Raw genomic sequence first — 18,170 nt, 5'->3', positions numbered from 1 at the left:
ACTAAATGCAAATATGTGTGGTCGAAACAAATAATGATAATAACAGAAATAATAAACTCCGGCTAAAGTAGCATTTTGGCCGGAGTTAAGGATCTTGCCCAAGGACACTTTGGACAAGCAGAACAGAACAAGCATCCTTAGAAAAGAAGTAACCAAAATATCTTTTATCAGAAATCAATTATCTGCTCAGGGATTTTGTGTATAGGAAAACCTGCCTTCATTTGATCCACATTAAAAACAGCATTCTGATTATGTTTATTATGTTTCTGTCAGAGAATCCACTTTCTTTGTTTTGATTACATAATCCAATGTAATAATTTAGTCTCCGAACCCGACCCGGATTTGCCAGTCAACACTTCTCAATTGAGTCCTGAGACTTCATTAAATAATCTCATTAGTGACTTATCTTTTTAATTATTATTAGCTGTGAGCCCAGTTTGAAAGTGTGGCCTTGAGGCAGCCGTTTGGCAGAGAGGGAACATGTGGTATTTGTCATTGAGAGGTCACTGACCATGAATCTGCTCCGTTCGATGAGTGGCCTGCTCTGAGTGGCACAATCCTGGGTTGAAGCCAGCGACATTCCCCTCCTCACCTCCCTCCCTCCCTCGTTCTAACGTCCACGCTCTCATTAAGTGCCCCTTTGTTGAGGGATTACTGAGTTTATATATATCACTGGACTGTTGAAGCATTTGTTGGCACTGCCGGCTCATTTAGACTCCATGTCTGCGTCCGTCTCGCTTCATTTTCAGCCTCTCCCGTCTCTCTGATCTGAGCACTCTTCTCCCTTGTGATACTACAGTCACTACTCTTTAATCTATTTCTGTACATGCAGGACCTCTTTCTCCCCCGGTCCACATTCAGAGAACGAGTGCCTCATTGTTGTGCTGCATCTGATGGGAGGTGATGTAATGTCTGCATCTGTCAGACATTAAAAAACATATGTCTGTAATGTATATGCCTGACTGCCCTTATTGTGTAAGCACCTCATGTTGTTTTTCAGGCTTTGTGTGTGTGTTGTTGTTTTCGAGGAACATACTGTTTCCATACCGGGCTCCAGAGAGTCAGAGTTAATCTGCTATTTACTTTTTGTGAGTTCAGTTGTAGAAACGCACTTAACCCCTGTGCCTTCCTTTTAACCAAGTTGCTCTAAACCACCACATTTTCTACAGAGGTTCAACCCTTTAAAGGCCACTGTATGTACATATTGCCACCTTTATATAAAGTGTAAAGGTCACATGAAATCACTCTATTTCTCACAATATCTCTTACAAAAACTGCTCAAAATACCTACACAAATATACTATGAGACTTTGACCAGTTAAAATATATTATTGCTTGATATTTTCTGATGGCAGACAGGAGCTCTCACACCTATTAGATTGTTTGGATGTATTATTATAAATACTTACTGAATCTGTATAGAAGTTATTCGTAACAATAAACTGGAAATGTAATGGAATAAATTAGTAATGAAAAACACACATTTTCCATTATTTTCTGTTTACTAAATGCGAGAGGGGTTAATGACGAGAAAATGGCTTAATCTGGCGAGAAAGTAAAAAATGTTAAGCAACACACCCTCATGGAGAAATCAGTGTGAGAGTTACAGCAGTTTCTATTTATGGGCTCTGTCTGTGTCTAACACTGTTCTACTTTTATAGAGCAACTTACTGTATGCACATATATCCACAGTCTTTCCCGGGTGTTTTGTACACAGGCCAGAGAAAGAGTGAATCCTCAGAGCAAGTTGTTTTAGCTTCAGGGTGGGAATTACCTCTGAACTGTTTGCAACTCACCCTCCATAAATCATTTGCTTGACATGCTTTTTGTTTTTTATTTCTACCAGCACTCTTCTCCTTTTCCTCCCTCTGGGCATGTTCTCTGCTTTCCCTTCTCACAATGACCTTCTGTTAGAGATTAATCAGCATGTCTCGTAAAATATGTGTTACATCATGACCTGATGATTCATTTTAAAACCTGTAAACAAACAATGTAATGTCTGAATACATATTTTCCAACTGGAAACCATACCTAAGATCCCAGTCCATGATGTGTATTGATCCCATTAGGCAAGGCAAGGCAATTATATAGCACCTTTCAGCACGTGGCGATTCAAAGTGCGTTACAAAATAAAAACAAAAGACATTTAAGAATAAATACAGCATAAACACATTATTACATGGCATTTAAAAACAGGCATAAAAAAGCAGGTACAGAATACATGAATGAAAGGCATACTGCCGTGTGTGTGAGTATGAACAGCTCAATTAAAAGCAGCGGCAAAGAGATATGTTTTTAGTCTGGATTTGAAAATAGGAAGTGTTTCAGCAGACGTGCACGATTCGGGAAGTTTGTTCCAGATTGTTGGGGCATAATAGCTAAACGCTGCTTTTCCATGTTTAGTTCTTATTCTTGGAACAGAGAGCAGGCCCGACCCAGAGGACGTGGATGGTTCAAAGTTATGCAGGAGATCGTTTATATACCTCGGTCCTAAACCATTTAGTGATTTAAAAACTAGCAATAGTATTTTAAAATCAATTCTTTGGTCGACTGGAAGCCAGTGTAAAGACTTCAGAACCGCACTGATGTGATCCACTCTTGTAGTGATTGTGAGGACTCGAGCAGCAGCGTTCTGAATCAGCTGCAGCGTTCTGAATCAGCTGCAGCGTTCTGAATCAGCTGCAGCTTTCTGATGGATTTCAGCCCTGTGAATACACCATTACAGTAGTCGAGTCGACTGAAGATGAAAGCATGGACAAGCTTTTCTAAGTCCTGTTGCGACATTAGTTTTTTAATCCTTGATATATTCTTCAGGTGATAGTATGCAGACCTAATAACTGTTGTAATGCGACTGTTAAAATGCAGGTCTGAGTCCATATTTCTTGCTTTGTGAGTTACTTTGTAGTCTGCCGACTGAAGCTCTGTGAATACTTTTAATCGGTCCTTCTTTGCTCCAAAAACAATGATCTCATTAGCACTTCTCTGTCAGCTGGTGAACGGCATCGTGTCAATGGAGTGTCTGACCAATGGCTCTGAGAAGGGAGGACAGTTTGAGCTTAATCCAGGAAGTATGTGACATCCACACATGGACGTATAATAGCATCCCTATTTTCAATCCAGTGTTGCTGAGCTTTACGAGAGGCGGTTTAAAAGGAAGACGCTGAGAGTACATAACCTCCACGTGTGTCACATTGGTTTAGCCACACTGCGAAGAGCAGCAGGTCCAAGTCGATTTTCTCCAATGAAAATGATGACCAATTATTTCGGCCAGAGCCACCAAAGTAAATGCTGGACGTGTTTTCAATGTGTCAAATTGCCCTGTGGTGGCAGCCAGTGAATTGTTTCCGCTCTCTCTGATCCCCGTGTTGATTTGTCTCTTGTATTTGGCATGGAGCAAACTCGTTTATTAATAGCAAGTCGGCAGCATGAATGACTTACAGCATGTTTTATTTTTAGGGAGCTTATGTGTTTTGTGACCTATGAGCGTTGGGTTAGTGTGGTTTATCTGGTGTGATGTCATGTGAGGAGACCAGTCTGTAAAACACAAATCAACAGGGGGGTCAGACAAGCACAGATAGAGATTGTGTGTTGGTGTTGTTGTTGTTGTTATTGGATTGTTGACCCTGTTTCTGCCTGTTTGCATGTGTGAGCTTAATGGCTGCTGAGTGTTTTGAGAACATGTATTGTAAGTCGATGTGTCTCAGCACGATTTGCCCTGGGCCACTGGGTAAATAAGTCCAGGTAAATCCAGTCGCATGCCGATTCATTCAGGTTCCTCGTCTCATCCTAAATCTTTTAAGTCTCTTGAATTAGCTCAGTTTAGCCTTACCAAAAACGTCAATTAAGTAGTTCTCAGAAGCATGACAAATACTGAGCATGCTCAAAATCATTATTCAAGACGTATTGGAAGTTGTTTGTTGGCTTGTTTGTACTTTACTGGTACATAAACACATAATGGACCCGTCCAAGTATTTGATGTTGTGTGTGCTTTGTTACTTTGCCCTTCACGTCTCAGTAATTTGCAATTTGTTTTGTATCCAAATTCCCTCAGTACCTCCTTATTAGCCTCCTCCTCAAATGTCCATGGCCACACAAGGGCAAAAGACAAACTTCACCCACCCTTCCTTTTCTATGCTACCCTCCCTCCCCCTCACCTACTATCCTTCTCCACAAGACTTCTCCTAATACAGACATATCAGCCATTCACATTTGTAGGACGCCTGATTAAGCTGTGAAGCCCTCTGGAGCTCCCGCTGCCTTCATTCACAAAACAACGCCCGCACTACTATCACTCTTTCCGTATTTGCTGCCCTGTTTTTGTTGATAGATGAAAGCTCACAGATTTAGTTTGTTAAGTGAGCCCTTTGATCTTCATTAATGTGATGATCACGGTGAGCATGTTGTCCTGTTTCTGAATAACTCTGACTATGGAGCACTTGAAAGGCCTGCCCAGTTTATTTTTGTTTCTCTCTTCGGCATGTCATTTCCACTGCATGGAACTTATTCCCTTTCCAGTTTGGATTTCAATTTCCACTGCATGGCACGGCACAACTCAACATGACCTTCTTTATTTTGTTTCCTATTGGTAATGAAATGTAATGTAACTCTAAAGTGAAGGTCTAAAAATGTGCGCTGGACAAGACTTGCCTCTGTTTGGTAACAGAAGGGGTGATCCAGCTTTGTTCAATTGTGTATTTGTGGCGCGTTGAAGGTGTTGTCTTTGTTTTGTGAAGAGCAGCATACGAGTCCTGCAAACATTGAGGGCATACATTATACAGTAGAATACACAATTGATAAAGTACCTGCACAAAAAGTTAATTAAAGGGGACCTATCATGCAAAATGCACTTTTTGATGACTTTTATACATATGTGTCCCCGGTGCGTCGGGGAACTCACGCAGCGTCAGAAAATAAAACCCTCTCTCTTTTCCTCCGTACCCAAATCTTTTAAAAACGGGGGTACAACAAGCAGATACAGATTTGTTGCCGATATGACGTCGAACCGGCGGCGGACCGACAGAGAGTTGCTAAACAATGCCTGACGTGTTTTGGACGTAATCTCGTCTTTGTTTACATTAGCAAGCCTCGCTAACACTCAGTGCTAACCTGTACTGGAGAGCATGTGTGTTTAAAAAGCAGGAAATAAAAAGGAACTCGTCTTGTGATAAACCTGCAAGAGAAAAAGCATTTGAGCTCCATACTGTTTCAGAAATAATCCTTGATGTGGTTTAGAACAGGATGGCGTTTTATCACAGCAGAATTTAACTTTATCTCCGGTAGAATTCTGATCAGGCATTGGCTCCGCCTCCTCTTTTTTTTTTTTTAAGCTAAGGACCCAAAATCCGCGTTTCTCTAACAGGGCTGCAAAAGAGGGGTATGAGCAGTATGAGGCATGGCTACAATGGGTGAACTGTTTGGTATTTTAAGCAAAAAACTTCACAGACATTTTTATAGGTATGGTCCTCCAATATATTTTTCCAATATAGCATAATGAGTCCACTTTAAGTTAATTTGAGTCGAGCTGTGGACATTTGGCAATCTGTCTGTCATGCACCTGTTTGCGCCAGCGTGTCTGTGAGCTTTGTGGATGTCAACAAGCAACTCATTCCATGATTATTCATGTGCCTGAGGAACTCCATAACTCTGGTGTTTGCAGTTAATCCTTTTTATAATGTTGACCCCTTGCCATCTTCAGCCATCCGTCATTTCCAACTCTCTTTGTGCTCATTTTAATATAACATGCAATACATGTAGTTGACATTGACATATCTGTATGTTTACGCCACTAGACAAGCACGTTGTCATAAACTCAGGGATTACCTTTATCCTCCGTTAACAGGTTGAAATCATGATCCTTTATTGTGTGTTGGTCTCTATCTTAACGACAAGTTGACGTGACAACAGGGAGTCAGATGTTGCAAAACAGATCTTTCCCAAGTTGGACTTGTATGATTGAAAGTCTTTTAAGGTGCCCATTGATGAAAGATAATGAAAGCAGGGGGTTTGTAAAGGGGTTCCCAGGAAGTTACAGAGGCCACCCGACTTCTTTGTCCACAATCACACGTGTGTTTAAGTGTAGCTATTCTCTACTTGTGTGTGTCATGTCCTGTATTTCCCTCTTGTGATCCACGATGCAGGATTAGAGAGATTACTGCCCAGCTTTCTGACTCTGTTCCTTGAACAACTGATCAGTGGCCAACACACACACACATGCTCACAAGAAAACACTCACACTTACACAAAAACAAACATCACACGCCCACGCCATACACTGATAAACATGTGATACGTTTTGTTAAAGGTGGGGTAGGTACGTTTCAGAAACCGGCTCGAGATACACTTTTTGAAGGAAGTCTGAAGGAAGGGGCGGATTCTTTTCGGCTGTGTACTTTCTAATGTTAGTGCACTCGAGCCGGTTTCTGAAACTTACCTACCCCACCTTTAACACACCATGGACTCATCTGTGATTTCCAACGAGCAGGTGGAAACAGCAGGAGCAGCATCTTAATCAGATATGTTGTCTGATGCAATAATCTGTGTCAATGAAAGGTTTTGAAAAGAGGACCATAGTTCCCACTCTGGCTGCAGCTCTCAGTCACCCCCTAACATCACCCCACTTTCCCTTATCCCCTTATCCACATCCTGAACTCAGCTGCCATTCACATCTCCATATTCAACTAAGTTTCCATACCCTGTTTATCAATTAAATTGGCAGAAATTAACTTTGGACTATAACTAAAGGCAGGGGACCCAACAACTTTTGTTTTCATTTAACATCACAAGCCCATAAAACCCGTTGTACACGCGATCAACTTTTGTTGGCTAATATTACGTGTTATAGTCTATCACAAGGTTCTCCAACTTGTTCAGGTATCCTCAGCTGGAAGAGAGACAAACTGCATATGTATAAAACTGAGTTTTTATAAACTGGGCATACAAATAATGTGTAGGGTGGCCCCAGGGTGCCTTTTCATGGAACAGACAATAGGCTGAATGAGTAATAATAACTTGATAGGTCTCAGCCGTCATCAATGTTTACACAAGTTTGTTAAATTTAGCTAATTATAGATTGGATTCTTGTTAATCTAAAGTGTGTTTTCAGATTACCTCCCTCCACCAATCCAGTGCGCTATCTCTGAGGGCCTCTTATCACGTTTACAGACGCCTTAGGTCATAATGTTTTCCTAATAAAGTAAAGCTTTATGGATTGAAATGTACCTGATGAGTTGCTGCCGTCATATAGCGAGCACATCTGTTTCTATGGTGATCTCGTCCGCCATCTCCCACTCCTGTGCAACTTCAAGAAACTGCCACATGGTTCAGAAAAATGCCTTTCTTCTGTTTTCACCACACTTAAAGAGAAAATAGTGCAGATGCCATTTGTCATGGATTAGGTGTGCCATTACACCAAGGTAGTAATGATTACTTCCTGAATACCAGTGGCCTCCAGTCAACAATACCGCTTTACTTTTTCCATGCCATGGAATTCCCGGTAAAAATTCCCGATTGATTTACGGTAGAATGTTGGGGTCAAATTTTGGTAACTTGATTAATTTGTGTAGTTTTTTTTGGATTTTAATTCAGCACTTTGATCATAGCCTACTCTGTTTCAACATAGTCTTGTGATATCACGTTATCGCTGGGGGACTTTCACAAGGAAGGAATGAGATGTTCTCAGATCAGATTGTTTACTGAGGAATCTAGTTGTAACATGTAGGCAGCCTGTGTTTCTGAGCAACTTGGCTTCTACAATGCCAGTCTGCTGGTGGCCACAGAGCGGTTTTAGATATAAACTCCTACTACTACTACTACTACTACTACTACTACTACTACTACTACTACTACTACTACTACTACTACTACTACTACTACTACTACTGTAAGCATAACAATATTACAATGAAAGGGTCCTTACTCTGCGCGGTGTTTTTCATCCAGCGCCATATCATCGAGCCACGTATTCTGTAGGCAGGAAGTAATTGTGTTTATGTGTAACGTTCTCTTTTGTACTGCAGGACAGTGTGGTGTACAATCTCACATCACAGAGAAAAACAGCTGGTTCAGCTTCACCCTCTCTGCTTTTTTTGTATCCTTCTGTCCTCTTTCTCATTGAGTCTGCTCTCACCCTCCCCTGTCTTTGTTGGTTTGCTGCTCCTTTCCCTCGAAGGGAACAACCTGCTTTCGGTGCTCCTGATTGGTGGATTTCTTGTGAAGTGGGTGGGATCTGTGTCAGGCTGGTCGGAGCTTTACCAGTGGTGAGCCTGCTCTCAGCTGTCAAAGAGCATTCTGAAGTGCAGGCACAAACAGGATCTGTGTGTCTGTGTTTGCTTTCTGTCACACTGCAGCCCAAACACGTTTTAGAGGACTTTGTGTTCTCAACTTCAAGATCTGCAATAGAAGTAGCAAAGGAGGAATAACATATCCTCTGATACTTGGCTTTTTATTTTGTTTCTCTTCTATTTCCTCCTTCCTGCTTTAATGCCCACGGTAGTGTGGACGGGGCCAGAGGAGGATGGGTCCAGCTGTGGACGTTCAGGCAGCAAAAGCCATGGAGGCAGAGCAAAAGCAGCAAAAGCAGCTCCAGCAGAGCTACATGGAGAAAGGGGTGATGCTTGAGCCCTTCTTACACCAGGTGGGGGGGCACTGCTGTGTGCTGCGCCTCGGGGAGCAGACCATCTGCAAACCCCTCATCACACGGGAGCATCAGTTCTACGAGAGTGTGCCTGCTGAATTGAGGAAGTTTATCCCCCAGTATAGAGGTAATGCAAGCCATGCTAAGATGTGTTGTTGTTGCTGTTGTTGTTGTTGTTGTTGTGGTGCTTTGGTGTGTTGCAATCAATGCATCTTGCTGTCCTTGTGCCCCTGCTCTATGTGGAGGGAAATTATGTTTTGCAAGCTTTTTGTAAAATGGAGATTTTGAGATTTTCAAGAAACATGGTGTTGTTTTTAAGTAGTGCCAGCAGCATGTGCACAAGTGTGCCACAGGAGGGCGCTGCAGCCGAGCTTCAAACTGTCCACTGTTGTGGTGTCATGTGTGTACCAGGCTGTACTAACACAGGTAAGTCAGGTTTGCCCTTATTTCTTTCTTTGGCACGCATGGTGAAAGGGCTACGGACCAAGAGATTCTTCCTTGTTTTGAAACCAAGCAGGAGGTCACCTTGAAAGGACAACATAGACACTCTTCAAAAGCTGTGCAGGTTGATTGTGGCTGAAACCAAAACTGACCGTCACACCACCACACCTTGTGTAGGACCTTTAAAAAGGACAAAAGCAAATGGAGCATGATGGACAATTTCCACACTTCTTAATAAGCAGAAGTGCAATACTCTATAGAACACATATTTCTGAAGGCGCTTCAGGTGTGTTGTCATATGGGATAGCTTACAGGTTATAACTACTTTTTATCTCCTCAACTTGCCATTGTTATTTTGTAGCAATGGTGCTTTCATGTCAGATGTTTTTCCTCTTTACTTCTCTTGACTCCTTCACCTCATTTTGCGTTCTTCTTGAGTCACCTTGGGGATGAAAGGCTGTTATAAGAATCAAACAAGCTTTGGGGAACCTGCTGACTAACATTTGTTCTGCTCTCAATTTCTATAGCATCAACAAATATATATGTCTGTGTGTGGTAATTTTTTGTATGTATATTGCTCATGATTTTGTGGGACAAATTTCACGAAATCACAATAATATTTGACACAAAACAACAACATTTAAAAACACCCGACCTGTTTCACGAAACCGAATAACATTTCAGGAAAAAGACCTTTGTGAGCCACCCTGGTCATGTGGTGTATGTGTGTGCATGTACTGTATGTAAACTGCTCTGTAATTCCATGTTAAAGTGTGATTTCTGTTTACATCTCTGCTGCAGCCCTCTCGAAACATAAAATAAATTGACTTTATTGAGCCTTTTTGTCTTTGGGTTGTCATTTATTTATATTGATTTATTCTTCTTATCATTGGATCTATTTAACAGCATACTTTGTTTTTGGGTTTACACAGAAAAACACTACCTGCATATTGATGTTGACTGTCATTGTTTATTAATGTTGGGACAGATTTGGGTGTGGACACAAACTAATCTGAAAGTAGCTGCAGACATTCCTCTTGTGTTATCATATCAGCTGTGATTTGATTCTTTATGAAATACATATGTTCTTCATTGCTCCATGACACACATGTCTAACACACGTCTTTGTTTCCCCTCTGTGTCTGGTTCTCAGGGGTGGTGTCAGTCAGCTTCGAGGAGGATGAGGAGGGGAACCTTTGCTTCATTGCTTACCCCCTTCAGAGTGACTCGGCACCTGATCTGGAGAACAAAGACCCCTCAGCCAACATACATTTGGGGATGCTTATATGGGAGAAAATGATAGCGTCCTCGTCACTTGTGGACAGTGAAAATTACAGCAAAGATGGCCGATGCCGCCTCTCTTGTAGTGACAAGGACAAAAGGTGAGCTGGAAGACTCTGCCAAGAAAGAGAGCAGTACACTCAGGGACTTGTTAATCACCACAAAGCAGAACGTGTGGTCAATGCATTGGTGTCATTAGCCATGGAGACGGTAGCCCCCCACCACGGTTTGAAATTACTATCTTGTCCCTTTTCAAGAGTATCATTTATTATTATTATCCTCTGGGGTCAATTTGACAATGATCATATTCCACATTTGAACCAAAATGTATGTCTCTGGTGCTTTAGGTATCTTAGTTGACTACCTAAATATCCTTTTAAATAAAACATTACCCCAACCTCCCCCCCACAGAGCCCTTTATACATCCATAATTCCTATTATGTGAAATATATAAATCACTATAAAATCTCACTGACTGAAATAAAATGTTAAAGTCAGATGTTTTAGATGTTGTTAAAGAACCAATAACTAAAGCAGAGGATAGTTTTTTTACAATGATACATTTGCATGTAATAGTCACCTCAATATCATCCTATCGACACAATCAACAGAAATGTGTGTAATTGTTCGCCTTTTTTATCTTTTGTACTACTAAAACAGCCTGGGGTCGAATTGACCCCAAGGAACACCGATGCGTCCAAAGTGCGTACAGGACATTTAAAAAAGATCTTCATGTTAATGTTATGTTTACCCATTAGTCCTCACTCAATTAGGAAAAGTCAAGAAATACTGAGCAAAAAAACAATGTGAACCATTTTTTTAGTTACCTTAAACATTGAATGGGGTCAAAGGATAACAGGACAGTTAAGTTAATGAAAGAAGTATTAAAGAGGACATATGCACATTTTCATATTTGTATTTCGTGTCTCTACTGTGACATGTCTCCATGCTTTAATGTTCAAAAAGCTCTTTATTTGTCTCACACTGCCTGTGCTGCAACACCTCTTTTCACCCTCTGTCTGAAACCAGAGCCCAGTCTGCTCTGATTGGTTAGCTGGCCGGCTCTGTTGTGATTGGTCAATCGCTTAGATATGTCCCGCCCCTTAGCCTATCAAATACAATGTGTTTGAGCGCTAGCCAATAGAAGCGCGAGTGTTAGATAGTGATGTCACTTTGTTACAGAAGTAAACAAAGGAGTCGAATCGAGGCGTCTCAGGCAGGGGCGGGGGGGAGTGTGAGTGTGGATTTTCGCCTTTGCAGTCCATTTACATGCACACAAACCTATATAACACGCGACATGAAAGGAGAAACCCCAAAAGCACGACAGGGACAATCAAACTAACAAATGAAAAAGCTTTCAGAACTTTTTATTTGGACAATAAGAAATCATAAAATGCTATTTAAATGTGGGTGCATTGACCTCAACAAAAAGAAGAATAGTCCCCCCAAGTTGCTAAAATCTGTAGATTTTAATATTTCTTCACGTAGCTCCTTGCTTTGTTTTGTTTTTATCTGGGTAATGATGTACTCCACAACAACAACATGCAGGAGCAAAATGAGTCACTTTCACATTTAAACATTGCCTCGTGTAAATGTATTTAAAGTGGATTCATTGATCATTTCAGAAATGTTACACAACCATGATCTTTTCAAAACAGTCTTCCCTTTAGAAACTGTCTCTGCATGCTTTGCCGAGAGTCACAGCTTCAGGGTTGCATAACAGCAATGGATGCATGTCAGTGCACAAACACAACAACTAGCCGTGACAGTGAAATTGTGGTGGAGGTGTATTTTAAATGCTTTTTTAAGATTATAATGAGTGTAGGACACTGTTTTATTGGTTAATTATGTATACACATTACTGCCCCCTTACATAATAGGGAACCATGCTCATTTCTACTTGTTATTCCCATGGTCTGAAGCAATCAAAAGTAAACATGAACTCTCTCCCACATATACAAACTATTTGGGGCTTCACTAAATAAGTCTCTGACAGTTTCTATAGTGCAGCTCCACACTTTATAGCCTCATACTTGATGACACAACAAGTTTGAGAAATACTTCTCATGTTTCTGGGTTTGAGAGAGTCATTTATGTTTACAAGTATGGACTGAATTGAGCAACATAATATCGTCTTAATCTAATGATGTTCTCTTGTCCTCTTCCGTCCAGCGATCAGAGGCTGAAGGAGAAGATCGAGGTGCTCTGCTACAGACTGGACAGCAGTCACAGTAATGCCGTACCGCAGCACACACACAACCCCTGGACACACACAAGGAAACATCACCAGCTGCAGAAGTTGCAGCAGAGCGACATGCACCGCAACAAATACAGTATCCTTTCACTGGCAGACGATACGCGTTCTTTTTTGTCTTGCAACATTCAATATAATAGTGGAAGGGACAGGATTGAGTTTCCAGACCGAAAGAAACCTCAACACTGCACCCGGGCTGCACACTGACGGGACTTGCCTGCACATGCGGGGAGATGAAAGCATTAATGCGAAGCCTATCAATTTAAAAGCGGCAGTCGTGGAATGTCAGTATATTTAGCCAGATTTCTTTATGAACTACAATTGGCCCAAATAAACACCTGGTAGAGCATTAGTCCTATGTAAGAGTCCTTACTGCACCGGGTGTTACCTCTCTCCTCCTCTACTGTTTACCATTACCTTATAATGACCAAATATACTACATACAGAGGGAAAGAAACAGTAATACAAAGAATTACAGTAATAGTGTCCCAGATTAAAGGGGCCCTATTATGCAAAATGTTCAGGTTCATATTTGTGTTTTGGGCCTTTTCTGTGACATGTTAGGGAGGCGTGTGGTGTAGTGGGTTGGTGTTCGGATCACATTATTACATTACATTGCATTTAGCTGACGCTTTTATCCAAAGCGACTTACAATAAGTGCGTTCGACCAACAAAATACAAACTTGAAGAAAACAGAATCATATAAGTACATCAGGTTTCATAGAGCTAAAACATTTCAAGTGCTACTCAACCGGCTTTAGATAAGACAGCCCTTTATTAGTATATAAGTGCTTTGTTAATAGTTCTATCGCTCGAAGTGGAGTCGAAAGAGATGAGTTTTCAGTCTGCGCCGGAAGGTGTGTAAGCTATCTGCTGTCCTGATGTCAATGGGAGCTCATTCCACCATGTTGGAGCCAGGATAGCAAACCCACGTGTTTCTGCTGATGGGAACTTGGGTCCCCCTCGCAGCGAGGGTGCAGCGAGCCGTTTGGCTGATGCAGAGCGGAGTGCATGTGCTGGGGTGTACGGTTTAACCATGTCCTGGATGTAGGAAGGGCCAGATCCATTCGCAGCATGGTACGCAAGTACCAGTGTCTTGAAGTGGATTCTAGGAGTTACCGGAAGCCAGTGGGGGGAGCGGAGGAGGGAGCGGAGGAGCGGGGTGGTGTGGGAGAATTTAGGAAGGTTGAAGACCAGGCGAGCCGCTGCATTCTGGATGAGCTGCAGAGGTCGGATGGCACATGCAGGTAGACCAGCCAGGAGGGAGCTGCAGTAGTCTAGGCGTGAGGTGACAAGAGCCTGGACCAGAACCTGCGTCGCTTTCTGGGTCAGCTGGGGACGCATCCTCCTGATGTTGTAAAGCGTGTATCTGCAGCAGCGGGTTGTAGCAGCGATGTTTGCAGTGAAGGACAGGTTGTTATCTAGGGTCACACCCAGATTCCTCACAGTCTGAGTTGGGGAAACAACAGAGGGGCCGATGTTGATTGTCAGGTCAAGAGTGGGACAATCTTTTCCCGGAAGGAAAAGCAGTTCAGTTTTGTCAAGGTTGAGCTTGAGGTGATGAGCGGACATCCACTGTGAGATGTCAGCACGACCTGGGTCTCTGAGCGGGGAAAGGACAGAATTATCGGATCACAGGTTCAAACCCCGCTGCAGTCAGCATGTCGTTGTGTCCCTGAGACACTTCACCCCAAATTGCTCCTGTGGGGATTGCCCACAGTACTGACTGAGTATGTAAGTCGCTTTGGATAAAAGCGTCTAACAAGTGACATGTAATGATGTTATGTCTCCATGCTTCAATGTTCAAAAAGCTCTTTATTTCTCTCATACTGCCTGTGCTGCAGCACCTCTTTCCACCCTCTGTCTGAAACCAGAGCCCCGTCTGCTCTGATGGTTAGCTGGCCGGCTCTTTTCTGATTGGTCCACCGCTAAGAGATGACCCGCCCCTGAGCCAATCACGTAGTGTTCCAAAGTGATGTCCCGATGTTACGGGAGTAAACAAAGGAGTCCAGTGCTGTGGGAGCAACACTCCATAGAACTTTGGGATGTTAACCTTTAGACCGTTTACACGACAAACTAATTGTAGGTTGATTAGTGGAAAGAAGGCTGTGTTTTTTTGTTATTGGCCTCCTTGACTCGACTGACCAGAATTCATCCTGCTGGAGAACCTGACGTGGCGGCACACTTTACCGTGTGTGTTGGACCTGAAGATGGGCATACAGCAGCATGGAGACGATGTCACCGAGGAAAAAAAGGCCAGGAAGATTTACAAGTGTCAGCAGAGCACAGTGTCCCAGTTAGGAGTCGTCCTCTCTGGCATGCAGGTGAGCTTCTCTTAGCCATCGCTTTAGTATCAATGGCTGCATCCAAAAGGGAAAGTTGGACATTTTTGGGAATTGTTTGTAGAGATGGATGATAATATCAATATAACTAAAATCCACCTACCTCTAAAGCCCGATGGAAAGGAAATCTAAAACAACTAAGGACAGTCAAATATGACAATATACTCGAAAACTATAACATATTTGCAGTAGTGGAAAGAGATTTTAAAATAGGTAACTTTGAACAGAAATGCGCAAAGTATACAGAGTGATGTGATTCACACCAACCTCTCTTTTCCCCTCCATCAGGTGTACCGGTGTGACACGGGTCAGCTGATGTTCATGAACAAATTCCACGGCCGCAGCTTGACGGTGCCGGGCTTCAAGGAGGCTTTGCTCCAGTTCTTCCACAGCGGACAGCGTCTGCGGCGTGAACTCCTCTCCCCCGTCATACAAAGGCTCCGAGAGCTGCAAGCCGCCCTGGAAACCTGTGAATCCTACCGCTTCTACTCCAGCTCCTTGCTCATCATCTACGACGGAGCGCCCCAGCCAAAGCACGCTGAGGACGGCCTCTCCGAAGAAGAGGATGAGGACGAGGACGTGGAACCAGACATGGAGGAAGAGAAGAGGGAAGGTGAAGCAGCAGGTGCATTCGGTATCCCACGCAGACCCTCCACGTCTAGCGATGGCAGCATCAGGGACGGGAGCTTGTGTGGGGGCCACTCAGAGCCCCGGAGCCCCATGGTGGAGGTGAGAATGATAGATTTTGCCCACACCACCTGCAGCCATTACCAGGGGGACAGCGTGGTGTACGAGGGCCTGGACAGCGGCTACATCTTCGGCCTCCAGAACTTGATCACCATCATCTCCGAGCTGGAGAACACCAGCACAGACTGATGAGACAACACACAGGAAAACGAGGAGGACTGGACTACAGAGGTGGAGAGAGATTTCTCCTCTTAAATTAACATCCTATTGTAGCAGACATTTTATTGGACCTCCTGTTTTTGCTCTTGGTGCTCCTCAATGTTCCTGTTGTATGTTTCCATTTTTGGGATGTGAAAAAGAAATGCACTTAACATAGACAAGCCATCTGTGTGAGCAATGCAGTGATTTACTGCGTCGTCTAATTCAGTTTGGGACAAAAGTGTAGGCCGCATTAAAAGCAGATAGGAGTCTCAGGAGAGAGGAAACGTTGTTGTTGTTGTTGTTGTTGTTGTTGTTGTGTCGGATCCAAAGAAAGCATTTAGCACAAAAACACTTTATGATGAAGAAGGACTTGAAGGAGTGTGTTTGTTGCCTTTTAATTCTGCCATCCTCTTTTCCCAGTTCGTCTTGACTCAAAGAGATTATTTTAGCTATAAGGGAAAGATGATATAAAAGTTTCATAAAATAAATAGAAAGTCTAAAAAAAAAACGCGTACTACATTCCATGTCGTTCAATGTCATAATAATAATATTGATTAATATTGTTACTTGACATGTTTGGATACCTCTATCTTGTATGTGTGGGCTGTAAGAAAATAAAGGCTTCACGTCAATATCTGTGTCTTCTTTCATATTCACTGGACAGGAAGTGGGTGAAAACTGCAATCTGAAAAGCCTCAAATGTGTACATAAGGTTAGCTGGCCGGCTTTGTTGTGAATGGTCAACTGCTTAGAGATGTCCCGCCCCTTAGCCTATCACAAACAATACATTGGAGTGTTACATAGTGATGTCACTATGTTACGGAAGTGAGCAAAGTAGTCCAATGGAGGCGTTTTCAGGCACACTACAGGAAAGGGAAACGCCCAAAAAGCATACAACGGACTCTTTAATATACTATGAATTGACTATATTATGAACACTTTACACGTTTTTTTCATGTATTGTGTCTTGATTTTTGTCCATGTTTATGTTGCAAATGGAGCTGCTGTGACGCAAGTCCCATTTCAGACTTGATCTGACCATTAAAGTATTATCGTATCGTATGCATCACTGCTTGTTGATGCAAAGATGTTAAAAAAGAAACTGGTTGTTCTGGCAGGAGGAGGATTACGACACTCCGGCTGCCTCCACTGGTCCGGCTCGTCTCTGACCGGTCTGAGGCGGACAGAGAGGAGAGAACAATAGACAGGCCGTCTGCAGGGAGGAGAGACACCTTTGTAAACAGAGAGCATGGGCCGTCAACACCAGAGTTGGGAGAGTTACGTTATGTATTTCCTTACAATTAGTTATTTTTAAAAGGTGTAATCCTGTCAAAAGGTAAAAGTGATGTAACCTGATTACTTTCTGTTACTTTTGGATAACTTCGGAAAATAAATATTATTACTTCAGAGCATTATGTGAGACAACAAAACAACCTTACAAAAGAAGAGATTTCGTCAAAGCATTGTTAGAGAGCACCAGAGGAAGAAACTTTATTAGGACTGACATTTGGGAAAAACAGACAAATGTGTTCCGTCAGCTTTTCTTTGGACATTCTATCCCACTGCAGTAACAGTTTTGTCATTAATTAATTAATTGTCAACACATATGTTCCTTATATAGGCTACTGTAATGTATTTAATTCCCAGTCTATGACCTAGCTTATACTGCAGCAAATGTATAAGTACATTAAAAAGTCAAACCCTTTACTGTCACCCAGTAAAGGACAGACACTTAATCTGTAAGAGTCTGGGTCAGGGCAGGCTTAGGGTGGTTTATGAGCACATATCATATGTACACGCCACTCTCAGACCCCGATGTATATTTAATAGTCTGCTAACGACCAGCAGCAGAGCCACGGGCGGTCCTGCAGCAGGAGGCCTGTGGTGCGCCTGTGCTGTGTAACTGCAAAGGGATATATAGATTGATAGATGGATGGACAGATGAAGAAGATAAGCTCAAACTGGGGGGTGGGGGTGTGTGTAGCAAATGTTACATAACTGCCTCAGGATCAGTGGTCTGCTTTAAACCATTAAACCATCCCACTCTGTCATCAAATGCATGCATATAAAACCACACACATATTGTAAATGCACTGTTATTCTGTACCACAGTGCTGGCATGATGCTGTATATCAAGTGCTTGTGTTTGCATCATAGCCCATGGCTTTGTGCATGTGGAGCAGTTGCGTAACAGCGGCTTAAATCACTATGACAACAGCAGCCAAGCAGCTGGGAATGAAATAGTATCGAAACATTTTGGGCCACGAGAGCCATGCCATGAACAATATGTTAATATGTTGATGAACGGGAGGGGGTCCCGTTCATCAACATA

At 42.6% G+C, this 18,170-nt stretch overlaps 1 protein-coding gene and 1 long non-coding RNA gene across 2 annotated transcripts; one reads left to right on the top strand and one right to left on the bottom strand.

Annotated features, from left to right (window-relative positions):
- Window positions 1-4,672: 4,672 nt before the first annotated feature.
- LOC117446564 (uncharacterized) lies at window positions 4,673-7,964 on the bottom strand. The gene is made up of 3 exons (XR_004552162.2): window positions 7,916-7,964; window positions 7,219-7,352; window positions 4,673-4,748 (listed from the first exon to the last, which is right to left on the bottom strand). It is a non-coding gene; the product is annotated as an uncharacterized lncRNA (long non-coding RNA).
- Window positions 7,965-8,258: 294 nt separating this feature from the next.
- On the top strand, window positions 8,259-16,470 carry LOC117446820 (inositol hexakisphosphate kinase 2-like). Its single transcript, XM_034083272.1, has 5 exons — window positions 8,259-8,759; window positions 10,227-10,455; window positions 12,527-12,687; window positions 14,757-14,932; window positions 15,239-16,470. Exons 1-5 carry the CDS (start codon window positions 8,513-8,515, stop codon window positions 15,824-15,826), a joined length of 1,401 nt encoding a protein of 466 aa, XP_033939163.1. The 5' UTR covers window positions 8,259-8,512; the 3' UTR covers window positions 15,827-16,470.
- The last annotated feature ends 1,700 nt before the right edge of the window (window positions 16,471-18,170 follow it).

Source organism: Pseudochaenichthys georgianus, chromosome 5 (genome assembly GCF_902827115.2).
Source record: "Pseudochaenichthys georgianus chromosome 5, fPseGeo1.2, whole genome shotgun sequence".
NCBI lineage: Eukaryota > Metazoa > Chordata > Actinopteri > Perciformes > Channichthyidae > Pseudochaenichthys > Pseudochaenichthys georgianus.
Note: the sequence above shows the minus strand (reverse complement) of the source record. Positions and strands in the feature narration are given on the sequence as shown.